This window comes from Branchiostoma lanceolatum, chromosome 9 (genome assembly GCF_035083965.1).
Source record: "Branchiostoma lanceolatum isolate klBraLanc5 chromosome 9, klBraLanc5.hap2, whole genome shotgun sequence".
NCBI lineage: Eukaryota > Metazoa > Chordata > Leptocardii > Amphioxiformes > Branchiostomatidae > Branchiostoma > Branchiostoma lanceolatum.
This window is the reverse complement of record NC_089730.1, coordinates 842,784-861,570: the sequence shown is the minus strand read 5'-3', so window position 1 is coordinate 861,570 and position 18,787 is coordinate 842,784. Positions and strand designations below refer to the sequence as shown.

At 40.1% G+C, this 18,787-nt stretch overlaps 1 protein-coding gene across 1 annotated transcript in view; it reads left to right on the top strand.

Annotated features, from left to right (window-relative positions):
- Positions 1 to 542: 542 nt before the first annotated feature.
- LOC136441281 (hemicentin-1-like) overlaps positions 543 to 18,787 on the top strand; it is a 141,503-nt gene continuing 123,258 nt past the window's right edge. The window contains exons 1-2 of the mRNA XM_066437478.1: positions 543 to 921; positions 8,809 to 8,921. Coding sequence (XP_066293575.1) covers positions 645 to 921; positions 8,809 to 8,921 — 390 coding nt within the window. The 5' untranslated portion in view covers positions 543 to 644. The remainder of the gene's footprint in view (positions 922 to 8,808; positions 8,922 to 18,787) is intronic.

Here is an 18,787-nt window from a genome sequence, read left to right as displayed (position 1 = left end):
ACAAAACGATTGAGATACGCATTAGGTGCGTATTGTGCGCACGAGTGCGTATGACAAAAATGTTGATAGGCAACTGACACGGACATGATATACGCACAGCCGAGTATATTCAAGTGCGCATGAGTTTCGCAGTAACATTTTGTTGGTTTAAGTAAATTTTGCTTGGAGGAAGTTGTTTGCTACTTTGACCCACCGTTAAGCAGTCTAGTTATCAAACAAAATAAAGTACTTCTAACAGTTACGGCTGCAAACTTAACCTAAACCCCAAACTTTTGTTTATACGCACAAGTGTGACACACAAGTTGCAGCACGCACGGGCGTCTAACTGCATAATTGGTAACGCAAAACTTTATCAAATTCCTCAAATAGAAAGTTTCTGTATTTCTGGTGAATCAAAATACTGCTGTGACGATGAGCTGCGTTTATTTCATGTGATCTCCAAGAGTCACAAATAGAGGAAGGGCCGCGTCGCGTTTGTGCGCTCAGCTGTTTGACTGGCTCCACGCCCTGCGGTAGTCCGTGCGTGCTGCGAGTCATCTGATTTCGGCCTTGTTTTGACTTAAGCGGTTAGAGAAGCGACCGGGCCCCTGTCTATACCGGGAAGATATGAAACGTTGAAACTACAAGTTACAGTAACGAGAACAATGGTGGTGGGTGTTCAGAGGATTTCTTCTCGAGAGATTTTGCTATGTCTGTGCATGCTGTGGGCCCGTTCTTTGGCTCAAGACAGGGGACAGACCTTGGCACCTGAAGACGTCCCACAAGGAGCCTCCACCTTGGCCTTCGTGTTTGACATTACAGGATCTATGTACGATGACCTGGTGCAAGTCATAGAGGGAGCTGCCAAAATCCTGGAGACAACTCTGTCTCGGAAAGAAAAGCCACTATACAACTATGCACTGGTGCCTTTCCATGACCCAGGTTAGTGCATATTAAAGTTATGCCAAAAAGTTTTACAGGCCGAGTTGTCCCATATTTACTGTAACAACTGTCGAACAAACATGATAAAAGTCCACTTGGCTCATTCGCCCCCCCCCTTTCATAACTTTAATTATTGCAGTATGGTGTATGATCACCAAATTTGCAGGGGGTAATGTACATGTAAACATTAATCACTCCTGTAATTTTGGTATTGTTATGATGTCATAATGATTATTATGACGCCATTGATGTGCTTTTATTGGCTAAAACCGTCTGAATAGGGAATTCCCATCTTACATAAAGGTATTAAACACAAAGGGTGTCTTATAATTTGTGACAGGAAACACTTAACTTGACCAAATTAATCGCGCAAAAAGCAGGAAATACTTCAAATAGTGCCTCATTGGGTTATGAATTAAAAAATTTTCCTTGGGAACATGCTGGACTCCCTACTTTAAACTAGTCATGTCTTTGGCACTCCTTGCGTGACTTGCGCCGCATAAAGTTGGCCCTCTGTACCTCACCCCTATGTTTTGAAAAAATTCTACACTGCATATCACGTTGGGTAACATAAATTCGCCATTTTTCCGATAATGGTTGACTGAAATCAATCTAGCAGAACAATAAACCATCCTTTTTTTTCTATTATTCTGTCAGTATCATGTACTATCTTTGCACTAATCATATATAACGGTATGGTAGATTTTGTCTCTAGTCGTGCTGACACCATAATATTTCAAGGTGTGAACATTATTTCGGGAGAGAAGATTCGTCTTGAATATCTTACCGCTAATTACATTTCATACAGCAGCTATTCGTTCCATCCTTGGCTTGAGGAGAGTGCTATGGATATAGACGTGTCCAAGTAAAAAAAAATACACGAAAAAACGGCCGTACCGCACACATCAGGCCTTCGGTAACATCCCGTTTGTTGAGTCGGTAGAACGTCACTCAAAGTCGATCCCCACCGTCATGGCAACGTGTACATTATTCATGGGAAGTTAGCTGGATGCAATAGCAATGGTTATACCAGGGGTTTTTGTAGAAAAATTGAATAAGAGGGAGCACACACAGGGAGGGAGCAAATTCTACTATATGTATTTGTGGAAGCTAAAATCTGAATTCCATGAGGGGGCGCTGGGCTGAAACAAGGGGGCACAGCGCCCCTCTTTCCTGATTTAGATGAACCCCTGGTTATACTACTATGTCCATGTGTTCCTTGTTGTGTTTGGGGAAAATATCGTCTTCAGTCCACTATCACATGCAACAGTTAGACAAAAAAGTGTTCCTCACAAACCTTTGCTGTCTGCTTGACGACAGGATTCTGGGTAATAATATGGCGGCGGGAAAATACACGTGCCGTAGGTTGTAGCAACAAAGAGGAGTTTTGATGATTGATCACACTTAGAATCCAGTTGCAGGTTAGCAAAAGAGATTGTAATAAGTTGTCTTGTAAATTATTGTGTTTAGCAGGCAAGAGATGTGACATTTGTCTTATAAACCAGCGAACAACCGTGCAGTGTGATTCTCCCACGAAGCCCCCAGACTCTGTCAATAAGGGACGGAGAGTTTTTGACGTCACCAACTTCTAATGCACGGTTATCAAAGCTTTTCAGCCAGTGTTCTGAATACGTTAGTCTATCCGGTTTGCATTGCTGGCGTTATAACTGATTTTGCATCCAGCACATATCCCTAAAATACACCGTTTCAAAAAAATGGCGAATTTAAGTACCCCACGAATTTATGTTAACCAACGTTATATGTATCATCAACTTTGTGCACAATGGATTTTGTAAGAATTGATAGATAACCCAGGCAATACACATCACTACTGTCTACTGATATTTATTAACTTCGGTTACAGCAAGTAAATTTTATGGATGACATTTGTTTATTGATAACATCAGCGCGTGCATTGATTTTTGCCTGATTTTGAAATATAAATCAAGAATTTGTTGGTCCTTAGGCAATGGTCAATACACCAAAAATGTAGCAATATACTATTATAGCAATATATCGCAAATGTCCGCCGCTTTCAAATTGCAAAAAAGTTCTAGATGCAGTGAAAAGGCATTTGCACATGTAGGTATAGTGAAAACTCCATACAAATGTGCTGTACGATTATTGTGTATGCAAGCTATTAATTATTATGAAAAGATACTTATCACCAACTTACAGGAAGACACTGTGCAGCACTCATACCAAACGTGTAATTGAAATTAGTCTGTAATTGCTGTGCCATTATTATCAACAACGTGTAATCCAGTGGGTTTTTTTTCTTGAATGAAGTGAACTACTAACAAATCCGATAACAAGGTCAGATGAAGTAACTGATGTCATGCGGTTGGAGTAGACCATTGTCTAGCTGTCTGTATGTTGAAGACAGAATAAAGAGAGGGATTTCTGAGGCACTGCAATTCAGTTGACAGTCAGGTCAGCAATAGCGGAGAGAACTTCAGTTGAAACTGAGACAAAGTGAGCAGAGCCAGCAATGACAAATTATTTACAATTTAGTCACAGTCACTGTCTGCCTCATGACTCGGGAGACTCCTTGATGTGCTATACAAACCGAATAAAACTTTACAGTGATTTTAATGTTGATATCAGCGTTAGTCAATGTTTTATTGAATACAGGGATAAAAGACGTGCTGGTTATAAATTAAAACCATGTTTTATCGCTTCAAAACATTGTGACAAGAGACCTGATACGCCATGCATTCTCGCACACCTGCTCCGAGCCCCTTAAATTCAGAGGCAGCTGCAAGAAATTTCGTAATGGTGGGGCGAAATGTTCATGGTCACCATTACAAGCGCCAAAGGTGGCATGTTCCCCCGGAAAATATTGAAATTTTGATTCAGCTGTTTCCTGCATTCTTAGGGGGAAAGTTTGCTGGAAGAATAAGCTAGGTTTTTTGACATCTCTATTTGTAAAAAAAAAATACAGAAGGGTTTTAGCTTGATTTCTGAGGGATGTCACCCCCTGCAGACATATTTTTCGCCGGAGCCACGACATGCTCCCAGGGAAAATGTTTTAATCTTTACACCCTGAAATGCTATTCCTAGAAGAGTTTCATCTTGAGTTTTTTTTGGGGGGGGGGGGGGGGCGCTCTCCCCACAATATTTTCGACAGAGGCCCCCAAAATGCTCCTGAGGAAAATTTTGAAATCTTGATCCCCTGAAATGCTGAATTTTCAGTGCCAAACTTTGCTCGTAGGGTGAAAATATACAGAAGTGTTTCAGCTTGAATTTTTTAGGAAGGCTCCCTCACGACATATCTTTTGCTGGAGGTGCGGCAATCCTAGGGTGGTCCAGAATGTGCTCTCTGGAGAAAATTTTGAAATCATGACGCTGAAACGCTATTTCTTGCGTAACAAGGAATAACTCAATACGGCTTAATGCCAAATTCAGGATGACAAATAATGCCACGTAGAATGGAAGCGACCAGTAACGTTTCATGATTAATATAATATTGATAATGCTTAACGTTGAATTAAAATGGATAGGTTACGATTAACCATGAATTAGAATAGAAAAGGTAATGCAGAGGAAACTTGAAGGCGTATATTGGAATCAGGAAATGTATGATATTACAAAGAAATTTCCAAGGCAGTGAAGGAACGCAGCTTCAACAGGACATGTACAGCAGTTCAGTGCAGATAGAAGACAACTATATATTATCATTTTAAAGCTTTTAGCTGTGAATAAAATATTTCAGCCGCGTTTTTGAATCGTAGAATCTTGTTATGGCCGCCAACTCGTGCAAGTGCGGGATTACAACAGACTTTGCATAATGCAAATTTGATGTAAACTGTTCTGAGCGTGGGTGCAAGGTTGCATCGTAAATGCAAAATGTAAACCGCTTCAGGTCGGATTGTAGCCGAAACAAAGCAATCCATTTTGATTTTTGCATCATGAATGGGGCCTAATGATGATGATCAACCGAGTGTCAAGGCCTCAGTCTCTTCTGATACATGACACAGTCAGACTGTTGTTTTGGGACTGTCCAGCTGCCAAATACATATGAATAGTTTTTGCTTGGAAAGTGACAAATATAATGATGTTCTTGTGCAGTTATATGATGAAGTTATTCCTGTATATCAGTGCTTACCAAGCATTGAAGTCTGTATTTCAAATTTTATTGGTTGGAGTCATAGAGCTGTGTACAGGTACAGTGTACAGATACAGTACCGGGTACAATCAATTAGGTACAGGTCCAAAATACCTGACCCTGCTGTATCAGTACTGGACCTGACTCAGGGGATTTCCACTTTGACAGATAAAATTACTATGAAATTACCGTGGCAGTGCTCTAAAGCCACTCTAAAGCACAGAAAACACATTTGCATGGCTGGAGTCAAATTTTCATCTGTGTTTTCATACAAATAATACCTAGCACAATCAAATATCATGTTTTTACCCCTTCAAACATGCTTTTGTCCTTATTGAAAATCTAGCATTTTCCGAACAAGTAGTTCAGGTACAGGTTCAGGTCCTGTACCTAAACCCGTGTACCTGTACCTGTACCTAAAATTTGATTAGGTACACAGCTCTAGTTGGAGAGCTTGCTTTTGATGGAAAATGTTGGATTGACTCAACAAATCTCAACTTCGTCAGTATCTGTTCCATTGAAGGTTTAAATCTCATCTCTCCAGTCTTCACGTTTCAGTCATGAAAGTCAACTTTTCAAACTGATAGATCTAGATATACAGAACAAAGTGGAAACAACAACTCAAATGCTATTTCACATGAAATGTCAATGTATGAGGGCGATAATGGAAAATAGTTTTGTAGGATCTTTCTGTCCATGGAAATTGAACCTGCAGATGGTAGTTATGCTGTTCACATAGTATTCCATCCATCTATGTAATACAGCCAAACTTGTACTACCAGCCACCTTTGCATAGCAGTCACCTTTGCATAGCGGCCACCTGACCACATTGGCCACTTTTTGTCGGTCTCTTGGATTTTTCTGATTGACCTAATCATTAAGACTTGGTATAAGGCGGCCACCTGTCCAATGCGGTTGCGGCCATAAGATTTCCGGTCCCCCTACTTCTGTGGCATAGGTACATTATATTTTTTGCCGTGATTTCACATCAAAATAGGGCAACTCGCCTGCGAGCGGCGGCCATGTTTGTTACTCATTAATATGCAAAAACAACCACTTGTTTTTAGTGCTGCATACCTAAACCAAAAATTGCCTAAACTAATGTTAAGTGAGTGATTTCTCAGACTCAAAATTTATGTACGCTACCTGGGTTTAGAAATAAGTTGTGCCAAACAAAATAGTGCAACTTGGTATTTTGCACGCTGGTTATCTGAATACAGAGTTGCAGGGTGTGAGGGTAAAGATGGTGTAACCAGAGACTAGCAGGATGGGGAAGGATGACTTGAGGGTCAAAGTTTTCTCTCAGACTGTCAGGAGGTGAAAGATGCTTTTGATGAAGTCATGAACCTGAGGAATGTAAGTGGCCAAGGTGGAGCATTTACTGTCTGAAATGGACATGGTTGTATTTTATTGACATGTCATTACATGTACGTGGCCACATCTGGTTTTTGGTGTCGGACTCAGTAGATGGCAGGAAGTGAAAGATGTTGTCTGCAAAAGGTCTGACTTGCAGGAGTCACAGGAAGTATCAGACATGACAGGTCATGGGGTCAGTGGAAGAGGCAACTAATTTACTGGGAGATATAATGTTTTTGGTCTTGATTCTATGTTTTCTACTGTAAGAAGTTAGTATATTTACTATGTTCGTGTCAATTTTATTTCGCATTAGGCCACACAATTATTTTGTTGCTTCTCAGAATAGCCTGAGCCTCTCCTGTTTTTCCCATTTTGAAAAAAAAAATTGGGTTGCTATTAGTGCTGCGTACCTATATGAACTTCTTCAATAATGACAGAAACATAAATAAACTGTTTTCAACTGGTCAGTATCTTTTTTCAAAGAACATAACTAGGTTTCCTGGCCTTGCTATCAAAACTCCCGGCCTGCCTGAATAATCTGTTGCATATTAGTTACGCTGTTCCAAGGTGTCACTTTGGTCATGTTTGGTGTTGCATGAGGCCATGAGGTCAGGAAATCAGTCACAAAATAAGCACATACTTGGTGTAAATTTATTCATGATCCGGTATTTTGGACCTGTACCTAATCAATTTTTACGGTACAGTACCGGTACTGTGGTAGCACTAGTTGCTATTCCCATAAATTAACTGAATATTGCCATCAGAAAAAGCTTGGTTAATTTTTCAAAATCAATATTGTTCCGAAGGTCGCTACAAAGCTGCTTCAATGGTAACAAAACACAATCTATTTTGACCAGTTAAGCATAAAATGCGCAGGACATCCCGCCATGTGGTCACGTGAAATTTTGCAATCAACCAATCAGAACATAGCTTTTATCTGAGGTGAACCAGTCAGCGTTTAGACTCGTTAGAGCAAGTGGTTAACATGCATATTAATTGCGACCCGCTGTCAGCTCGCTAGCTCACCCTACTGGTTTGAAGTGAACTAACATCGAAAAATATGATTTACAGTACCTACATGTTGTACACTACATTAGCAGAATATTCACGGAAAAAATGTAAAGAATACATTTTCTGCTGAATATGACCACAAATGACGGCAAATTGTGGCAAATCAAAGCGTGGGGGCTGAAATGCAAGGGCGAATAATTTGTTTTTGTTTACGTATTTTCACCGACTTTCTTCGATTTGGTCATGAAAAATGTTTTTTTAATGAGATCAACATTTGTCAGAGGCACTGACAAATTTTAATTGATTGTTTGTAAGCATAACAATAGCAAGAAACAAAAGAGTGTGACTGTCCGACATTAGGCGGCGTTCCCATGCCCTTAGCTACATGTACAACACATTTAAGTCAAATATTGTGGTGTGTATCTCAATAATTATTTTCCAATTTCTCAGCAAATTATGTGTGTAGAAGTCAGGAGTAGCGACCCCGCTCTGCCAAACTTCTGCGAATTCCACATTTTCCCCCTAGTTTTTCTGCAAAAATTCCATAGAAAAAACCCTAAATTTGAACATTGGGGGAGCGGCGCTGGAGTTTTTCACCGCCCTTGCACCATTACCCTGGGAAAGCCCTGAGGGACATCTGAAGTCAGTAGTACAGTACATAAAGCATAGCAGTGACAGAAGGTGTGGCAAATCAAGTTCGCGTTGAGATGAGTTCGCGAACATAAATATACTTACTGTATGGCGCAAGCGGTAATGCAACCGGGCCTGATCAATAAGTCCTCGGCCTCACCCAGAAATAAGGTGCACAACTCATAATTTGGGGAATAATTGAGAAGGGTAAAGTCTTTTATGAATGTCTACCAAAATTCAAATCATTGTGATCATTACTTTGCAGACGACACTCAGTAACGTTAGGTGAGGTACAAAGATAAAAACATGTTCAATTGGGCTGTGACCTGAGGTGTGCGGGTCAGCTTGCTCCACTGAAACTATAGTGAAAGCCAGATACCCACTTCTTTCTAGCTGAAATAATAGGGAAATCTTCATCAAACATTTTGATTTGACAATGTCTTCTAAAATTTTATGCCGATTCATAGCATGAGGAACCCGACCCACACTGCTCTGATCACAGTGCATCCTTGGTTTTCTCATCACTAATACCTACTAGTTTTCAATGGACGTTGACTTAAAAGTATTGGCAACAATAATTTGAAATTTGGTGGATATTGCTAAAAGAGGTCATACTACATACATGTTATTATGCCCCAAAATTTGAGTTGTGTACCTTATTTCTGGGTGAGGCTGAGATTTATTGATCATACCTCGTAAGCTATTTGAAATATTTCAGGTCGACTCTTGTTGGAAACTTAAGTAGACGAGCACAGAACAACAGAACATGTATTTTGTTGCAGACGTTGGCCCTGTCATCATCACCACAGATCCAGAGGAGTTTCAACAGGAGCTGAGAGAGTTGTATGTACAGGGAGGTGGGGACTGTCCTGAGATGAGTGTTGGGGCAATCAAGGTGAGCTCAGGACTGTACAAGGAAAATGGTTGACATGACTAGTGTACTGAGACTGACTACATTGTACATGTACAAAAGCTCAACAGCAGCGTTCCCACCAGCCCACGTTCATGAGTGCGTACAGAATTTTAGTGTGTGTGTGTGTGTGTGTGTGTGTGTGTGTGTGTGTGGAGGGGGGTTGCTGGCAATCTAGGGGGGGGCATCATGCTCCCCCAGGAAATAATGGAGTTCAAGCCCTCAGAAACGCAATCTTAACGAAATGAAAGGCAAATCATGCGGAGGTCCCTTTTACCGCTGATATTGGTATTATCGGTGGTGGTGCTAGCAGGAATTTGCCTTTCAAAATGCAGGAAATCAGTTGTCCCATGTTGCTGTTTACTTCTCACACCTGTTTTACTTCAATACTTTGTGTTTTCACCGATCAAGTTTGAGACTGGACCTGGAAAACACTATTTTATGTCTTTGATAAAACCGGCTACAATATCAGTTTTGTTCTCAATCAGTTTTCATTTCATGTTCATTCGTATGTTCTCAACCAAAAAGTTTGTCTTTATGTCACTAACACCAGAGTTCCCATGAACGTTACTAACATGGAAAGCTAAGTAACGCTTGGAACCATTAATTCGACACCTTTACGCCAACGCACCATTTTATGTAAATCAACAAGCGGACTTAAGAGTATTTCGGTAATCATTGACTGTATCGTGTACGTTGTTTTTGCCGCAATTGATACATGTGCGTCACTCTTCCAAATCATTGACATATCTCGGAAAAATTACGTCTTCAACATAGGACACGATATGACGGCGCCTTGCGTAATCTGTTCCAAACGAACCATTAATCCGACAGTATACAACAATGTCGCTGTGAACCGATAATTTCAATAGTCAGAACAACGGTTATTTCCCGATTTATCTGTCAACCAACGGCCACTTACACTAGTTACTACAGGCGTCACATGTCACAGTTGGTACGCCGCTGATGCACTCACGATACTGCGGTCAAAATAAATAGTCCTGAAAAACATCGTCCTGCGGCAGACCCGTTCTTATGTTCCATTGCACTGTCGTGGCTATTATAAACCTTGAGGTCTGATACTTAAGCCTGCTACAGCTATCGAAATGCGAGTAACTAACGTTTGCTTGCACTACTGCCCGGTAAACAAAAATATATGCCAGGCGGAAACGGAAACTATCCTAACACAGGTCATCGGCCTGTACCAAGCGAACATCAATGCGGTAGAGGGGAGTACGACTCTCGTGTGTCGCTATCGTCTTAGCCGCTGTTGGGATGTATGTTCCGGAAATATGAAAATAACACGTGTCTTTTATAAAGAATGCAAAAGCTTTACTTTTGCATCAATTGCTGCCAAAATTCAATTATTTTATAGTATAACCTTGTCATTAGCATGCTAAACCCGTAGTGAGACGGTTGGTATGGTCTTCAATACCTGTTTGCACTAGCTTGCACGTGGCTCCGGACTTTTACATTTCAAAATAGGGGAAAATAGAAAGAGTAGTTAATTTGTTGACGTCGGTTACTATTTCCAATTGCTGATGACCTGTAAACACTTGTTGGACATGTCTATTTAATAAATCCAAGACAGGAAAGGGGAAAAATGAATAAATGAATAAATATAAATGATCTGCATCGTCTGCTATTGCTCACGTGATCACCCGTATGATTCTGGGAATATTCAAAATGGCGGTTTCCGAAGACGCGATCGCAAAGCCTCTGGATAATTCGCGCTTTGTTTGGATCAAGGACAAAACTAGACTTATTTGCTGTTATTGACGGACATATTGTTTATTCCTCTTTTGATCGATACTAGTATAGATATGTAATGTGATGATATGAAGAAGAAAATGTCGACATTATGACGATGTGTTGCCGCTGCTCCCTCTCCCATGACATACGTAACGTTAAAACAAACGGTTCGTAAATTGACGACCTCGTCATTGCAAAGTTTGATCTTCATGAACTTACGACTGTACCTTTTTGACATCAGTACTTAACTCGTATTGGAATGCAATTAACAGTTTTTGCATCAACCTGCTGAATCTTGATTGGCAAGCCAATACTTAAAAGTGTCGAATTAAAAGGGTGTCGAATTAATGGTTCCTAGCGTTAAACATGAACTTACAAGTACAGTAGAAGCCACTTAAATCCACAACGGATTAACGCACACTCCATTTTATCGCACAGAATCCCAAAATTGGAAACCGGTTAGTGACTCTGCATATCTGCAATGCGCATTGTCACCAATCCCGGATAACTGCACCACAATTTGTCAAACATCGTCGAAGAGTTAACTAAAAAGGTGTGCTAAGATCGAGAAATCCTGTACAAATGAGCCAATAACTGTATAAAGGCGTAATACCAATATTTTTAAAATTGTTTTGAAGAACAAAAGAAGGCGGGCGGTCGCCATTGACAATTATGTGCACAGTGATCGTATGGGAGGTCCAGGGCGGGTCACGGGGTGTGGAGATGCAAACCTGCCAATTGCGGCATTATGCTTTGGCAAACTTGCTGTACTCAGAAAAAAATTGTTTCTTTCTGTCCACTGTCTCGTTACAGTAAATGCATTTAATTTTAGGTTTGGGAAGATTTGATTTCGCATTGATTTAAGGATGAAATGAAGTGTTGTTGGTGGTTTTAAGTTTGCGGCAGTGCTATAGTCACATACTGCTGTAGTTATGGAAAGACCAGCGCTTTTCGTACAGCCAGAAACCACACAGCGACTCAGTAGTGGCTACAGAGGGACATTACCATAGCACCTAGTTCCTCCCATGCCTTTGAGGCACATTGGGCCCCCTGGTACATGTATGTGACCTTGTTACTGCAGCAGAACTTCCGTTTTTTTGTATAATTTGACCTGAACATGCTATGGTCTTGATTTTTTGTCGGCAGATAGGTTATGATGTATGAAAGAAGTTGTGCAGGTTTGTGCCTCCTAGCAGCTCGCTCTGCTAAATCGAGTTCTCAGGCCTGAAATTTAGGTAGTGCACTGCGCAACCTGGGTTTAGAAATAACTTGCACCAATCAAAATATTGTTGGGCTGCGCAACTGCTCAAGCAGGTATGATTTTTCGCACGCTGTTTTTCATCACTCAAGTTTAGATGTCAGATCGGAAATTTTATGTCCCTCGCCAGCAGCCGACACCCAGAAAAAGGCTAGGATCGGGTTTTTTTTTATACATGTACATTGTAGCTATAGGGTCGGTTGGGTAACCAGAAACACAACATTTTTTTCCCTAGGCCTAAGTATACAGTTTCTACATGTCTTATCCACTATTGAATCTATCGCATTGTTCATATGTCATGCTACTACTGTCCTTAATTGCAATGACAATAGTGGATAAGACATGCAGAAACATTTATACACTAGAAAGGCAACATTTGCGGGAGCAAATGCAACATGTTTCGCCCATTTCCCTCCCCATGCAAAAAGCGACTGTGGCATAGAGGCTAACATTTGTTGTATGTCTGCAATGTTGGTATTTGAATGAATAATTGAATTGAAGACCAGTCAGAAATGGATCTCTCCCAATTTGATACCCTATGCATGGATGGGCTCTTCTAGGCACCCATATTCATACTGGACCATTAAAAAGCACCTTCACCAAAAAAACTGGACCTTTTTGATAATGAACCAAGCCCAAAATTGAATTTTTTAAATGTCCCCCTCATACAATAATGGACTCTTCCAGTGGTGTGTGAACCAACACGTGTCTTGCAAATTTCAGAATGTAAACAACTAGAATCTTGCTGAAGATGTAGATTTCTTCTGCGGAAGAATTTCCGCAATCCGAGAGTCCAGACAATTTTTCATTACTCAGCGAACAGTTCTTCGAACCAACTTAGATTTTGCAAAAGTTTCACAAGTTTCTGCTAAATGTACCGCAAATCTGTGGTCCGTCTTTGTTTACAGCGTGATTCAGGCTGGCATGACACTGTTAATATATGCAAAAAGGCGACCAACAAAACTTCGCCATCAAGCCGACCACAAACAAAAGTTGCAGACGATTGTGTGTGGAGAAATCTTCGGCTTTTTTAAACAAGTGCCAGTGGTTGCGATAAAAATACTATTTTTTTAGTACAACGCTACGCCACACATTCAGTTTAATGCGCTATCGATCAGCGCAGATATTCAAGACTTCCCCGCGGCCCGATAGTGTAGACATGTAACAGGGGTTTACGCAAGGAGGTTGAAGATTCTTAGGTTTACGTCATTTTTAGCCAAAAACTTTAAACAATTACTCAAAGCAAGGGCCTCCTTGCTCAGGGTAAATTTTCATGCACTTCACAACTCTCTATTGTTATTGTTAATGTTATTGTCAACGACCCTACACGGGATGTTTCCTAAGGTGTGAAACTTTGGACACTTTGTGTGCACTATTGTGCGCACTGGTGTCCAATCTTGGTGACACAGGGGTAGAAAATTTGTGTACATAGCGAGGAAATGTCAGGTTTCACCATAGTGTCCAACCTTGCAAACCTGTGGAAATCTTTGCTTCCATGCGGTGTTAAAATAAGAAAAACACAGTGTGTGTCGAAAAATACCACCAGAAAAGTTTTGAACCTTCTCAATTGCACTTAACTTCAGTAGGACACAACAATAACAACACAAGGATGGGAGCCAGGGAGTAGTCAAGTTGTGTCTAATTAAATTGACTATTTCAACCAATCAGATTGAGCTTCATAAATCTGCGCTCTCTCATTGGCTGACCGAATTAGTCTACCTGGCCAGATGAATAAAAAGATGTGACCTAAAGGTCAGTGACCCCATATGAGGAAAAAAAACGATGTTCTCCCCAAAATACCCTTTAAAATCGTATTTCAAAGTGTTGTATGCTGAAAGTGCGAATGGGATTCTTTGAATATTTGTTCAATGTACCCCCATAGCAAATTTCAGGTCATTTGGATGTATTTCCAGTGCACAGGAGGCAAAATGTACGTTTTTGGTCAGAAAAACCTCAATAAAATCACTTTCAAGGTCAATATCAAACAAATGAAAAAACTCTCCCAGGGTATTTACCCACTCTACCTGTATACCAAATTTCAGCTCAGTTGGTCCAGGGACGACCGAGCTGAGTCGATTACAAGATTTGACAGGAGAAAGAAACCTTACGAACACAAAACACCAGTCACTTTAAATTGGGAAGTACAGTTTCCCGATTCGAAGGCAGCTAGAACCTCCCTGACTGAAATCCCTAGTTTTCAACTTTTTTTTCCCTGGATGTACAGGAATCTTTTACATACCATTTCAAAGATTATGTTGTCTTCATTATTAGGTTGTTTTTTTATTGCCATAGTGTATAAACTTATCGATATATTTGAAGTTAAAAATTGCTTAGACCGCAGTGTAGAAAGAGTTTCCCCAGGCTTATGAAGTTTCCCCCCAGACTTGGTGAGTTAGACCGCGGGGCTGACAGACCAGCCTGCATGTAGACTGCATTTCATACAGCACCATGAAAGTGACTGAATTAATCAGAAATCACACCTGGCCAGCCTGTGTAATTAGCACACATATGATAAATTCTATGAAAAGTCTAAGCAAGAGGGATAGGCCGCGGTCCTGAACAGAACCCCACATACTAAAATAAACGTAGAACGGGCTGATAGTTAGGTCCGCAGAACTGAACACAGCTGAGCCACTTTCCAATAGTTGTGCATTATTTTTTGCTCTACAGAAAACTGAGATTATACTACCCTGGACTGATTTCAGAAAGAGCATATTATCCAGCTATTAAAGTTGAAGACCTACATTGATAGGTAAACAAGAATCATGTGGGATTTTAGGCTTTGGGAAGTAGGACAAATCACACCATCTCTTATAGAATATGCCAACTGCTTTAATGGCAGAGTCTGACCTGCAGCCATGGCCAGGCATGACTATTGTCAACTGTGGAAAAATATGTCTTAGAATGTTTGATAAGTTAACTGTTGACAAATGTGTTAATCAAACTTGCAATGTAACAAATTAATTTTATACTGAAACAAATTCACACACTAAGGTGGAAAAGCACTTTATGTGCCTTCCTTGTTGCAAGAAAGAGGGGAAGTAAAATACCTCTTGGGTAGGATGTAACTAAGTAAAAGCAAGGAGGACCTATATAAAACCTCCTTGGTAAAAGCAGAGGCCTTGGTAGATTGACAGTTCAGCTTAGCTGTCCATCATTTAAGCATGTACATCTAAGTTTGATGGGAGCACTGTGCACCTAAGAAAACATCTCCAGACATTATTAGCTAATTTTAAAGTAAATGCCAGTGCTCTAGGAAGGAAGGAATTCTTAGGAAGTTAAATCAAGCACAGGGGGGATGCGTGAGAACTTATTGTTCTTTCAGGGATGTCTGTATTAGGCTGTGAATATCCCAATTAATGTCAAGGTGTGAATTACACTGATTTGCATAGAGCCAAAAGACAATTGGTACATGGAAAGATAGAATTTCTCGGCTACCATGGATCAAGGACATTATATAGTGTCCTTGCATGGATCAAGACTGGGTATTGAAAAAGCAGAGGTTTTGGTCGGGAGGCTAGGAGCTGTGTCCACGATTTTCAACATTTCCCTCAAGGGAATGTGTGCTACCCAGTCGTAATGGTGAAGCAAGGTGCATTAGTACATCATTACTTCTTTATAGAAATATAATATTATTTATCTTTGCTGGAAGGGAGCTGATCTGTATGGAGACTGACCCTTGGTATATAGTACATGTATGTCAAACCAAGGAGGTTAATAAAACCTGGTTTAAAATTTGGTCAAACAAACTTTAGGGAATGAAAATAAAACAATATGGCCTGAGGACTCAGTAAAGGCTTCAACAAACCCCGTCACAATCACACCAAAGAATGATGAACTGTCTTAGTGTATATAAGATCACCTCAACTCAAGAGGCAGCTTGGAACAAGCTGGCTTGAGGCTATTTGAATCTGGCTTGGAGCGTTCATGTTCACAAATTAACAACTACAAAATCTCACAATAAATGATAGTTTAAAAGAATGATAAATGAAATGATAAAGTTTTTTTTAAATGATTAAAAAATAATAAAAGGAAAAAAGGTCAAAAAAATGATAAATGTCATGTTCACAAACTAACCACTAAAAAATCTCCCAATAAATGGAGCCAAGTGCCACTGGTTGGTCTGACCTGGTAGTCGTGCTGTAAACATAGGGTCTAGGCTAACAAACTCTATAACCTCCTTGGTCGAGACAACAGACAATTGACATGAATGGCTTCACAAGAAAAGCAAATGCCGTCTTCAACCAAGGACATTATTCTGAATAATGCCCTTACTTCAACTAAACAACAATTGGGTATAGACAAATAACAACACAGGCATGCCATAAGCCAGCTTTGTGAAGTGAGAGGTTGGCTGGCTGGCCAGTATTATGCAAAGTACATTTCTGGTTCCGAGATCACCAAGGCCACACCAATTTAATTTCTTGGTTAACGAATTTTTATTTTCCCAAAAAGAAAAAGTTAACCAAGAAATTTAATTGGTGTGACCCAATCTAAGGCACGAAAATAAAATAGTCCTTCAGACCAAGGAGGTTTAAAATCATCTTGTTCAGACACTAGTGAGCTGTGGGGATGATACGGGATGCACTTGAACTAATTTGGTTGGGAGTTAAGGGCAGAAAAATCAATCTTTAAATTTGTCTTACATTGTTTTCAAATAATTTTTTTTAGTTCACATAGAAATGTTGCCTGGATTCATCTGAAGTTGAATACAACCTACTAGGTTTACCCAACATCTGGTTTACCCATTTGAATACAATATCTATCCCAGAAGTGAATTTTCAGGTTTCTGTACTTTGATATCATACCTCAGCTTACACCAAGGACAATATATAATGTCCTTGCTTACACCAAGGAGGTTTAGACCTCCTTGCTTTAAATACACACTGACTTTTACGTATAGTAATACCAAGACCTGGGGGCCAAGGCTAACATGATCTTCAATCAAGCAGTTTTGGGGTAGAAGATTGTTATTTCTGTATTCTGATCAGCCAGGATTTCCAGGCTCCCATCCCATGACCCAAGGCAAGGCCAACATTTAGCTCAAGATCTCTTGGTAAGAAGGCCTCTTTGACACACATAGTATACTCCCTGTGTGATAATTACTTCTGAATCAACTTGATAAATTTGACAGCAACACTGCTTGTCCAGGACAATAGCTGAGCTAGTTTGAAGCCGCATAACAAAGAAGCGAATAATTACTTGAATTTCCTGAACGAGGGTATATGAGCTCTCCCCCTAACTGCCTATTAAAGGTCCATATTGTAGGATTTGGAACCAAAATATTACCTAGAACCAACGAGGCTAGAACAAACTCTAGATCTAGCTAGCCTGATGTTTCGATTCATATGCTCGTAACAACTTCATATGTCGTTTATGAAGGTTAGACATTCAGGTAAAGACAATTCAAACTCTACAAGTGGATAAAATTCTGAGATTTAATTCGGAATCTCATAACTTCCTATGTCAAATGGAACAATCTATAGAATTAGATGTGCTAAGCCTATCTAGTATTTCCAGTTCCCGCACTACAAAAGTGACCTAAAGGCATCTCTCCTCAGCTATGTAACACATTGAAGTAGAATATAAACAAAAAATGATAAGTATGTCACCAACATGGCTCGAAACATGAGGTTTGAACCTGCAAACCATAAGCAAAGCATAAAATAATTAGGTTTAAAGGACAAAGGACCTTGGATCAATTTTAACCTCCTTGCTTGGATAAGGTCTGAAAGTTTCAAACGTCTGATGATTTTGAAATTTATTCAATTGTTTTGAGTGATTGTGTTTTGGCTATAAAGGACATGATTTGATCGGTATAAAAGCAAGAAGATCCCAAATACATCTCATTGCCAGTCCCAATATGAAAGGGATTTGAGGCAAAACTTAGATATGCTCTGTAACCAAATAACTTGTGGTATTCAATCACATTTCAACTCATAATGTATGAATCTACTGCAGTCAAATGGCAACCATATGCCTTTATACTGGATGAACTTATCTTGTACTTGCCCTCACCTATTACCAACAGGGAGCCAGAGGTTTTGGAAATCAGTTGCACACAAAAGGCCAACTATAAATGAATAAATGTAAAATACCACCAATGTGTGAAAACAGGCTGCTGGTAGGTGCAACACCTACGTAGGACAATTGTATGGGCAATCTACTGTCTGACCAACACACAACACAGCTGTAATTTGTATCTTTGCACATTTTGAGTTATCAAATTTTAAATCCCAGTTGATCTCTAGTATATAGGAGGGAAACGATCTCAGGTCCCTGCATTGATCTCCAAGCAGATGAATTGGTCAGGGTTATTAGCATCTGTTGCTCTTTCGAAAATGTACATGTAAGTTTTAACTGTTATCATATGAACTTTTCACATCAACTGATTTGGACCTCAAGTTGATGCAGGACCGCGGTCTAATTTCGAAGCCCTGCAGACTAAAGTTGGGAGTGTTTCCTGTAAGACGGTCAATTCACGCCTCTTTCCCACCTCTCTGCCCCGCCTCTCACACCTTTCTGACACAGCTTTTCATTCAAGTTATCCCCGCAGTCTGAAGTTTGCCCCGCGGTCTACCTGCTTTTGGACAGTTCTGCCCCGCGGTCTAGAAATTTAGAGCCGCGGTCTAACAATTTTAGACCCGAGTTCTGTGATTTCACATCTCCGGGCTAGCTTTTCATTTCAGCGGGCTAACCAACTAGCCTGCAGTCTGCTGACATTTTTTATTAAAGATATCTACAGTTATGAACATTTCAGAATGATAATTTTTACATCACTGTACTTGTTACATTAAGAGCTACACACTGATGTGAAACTTAATGGTAGAACATCAATTTT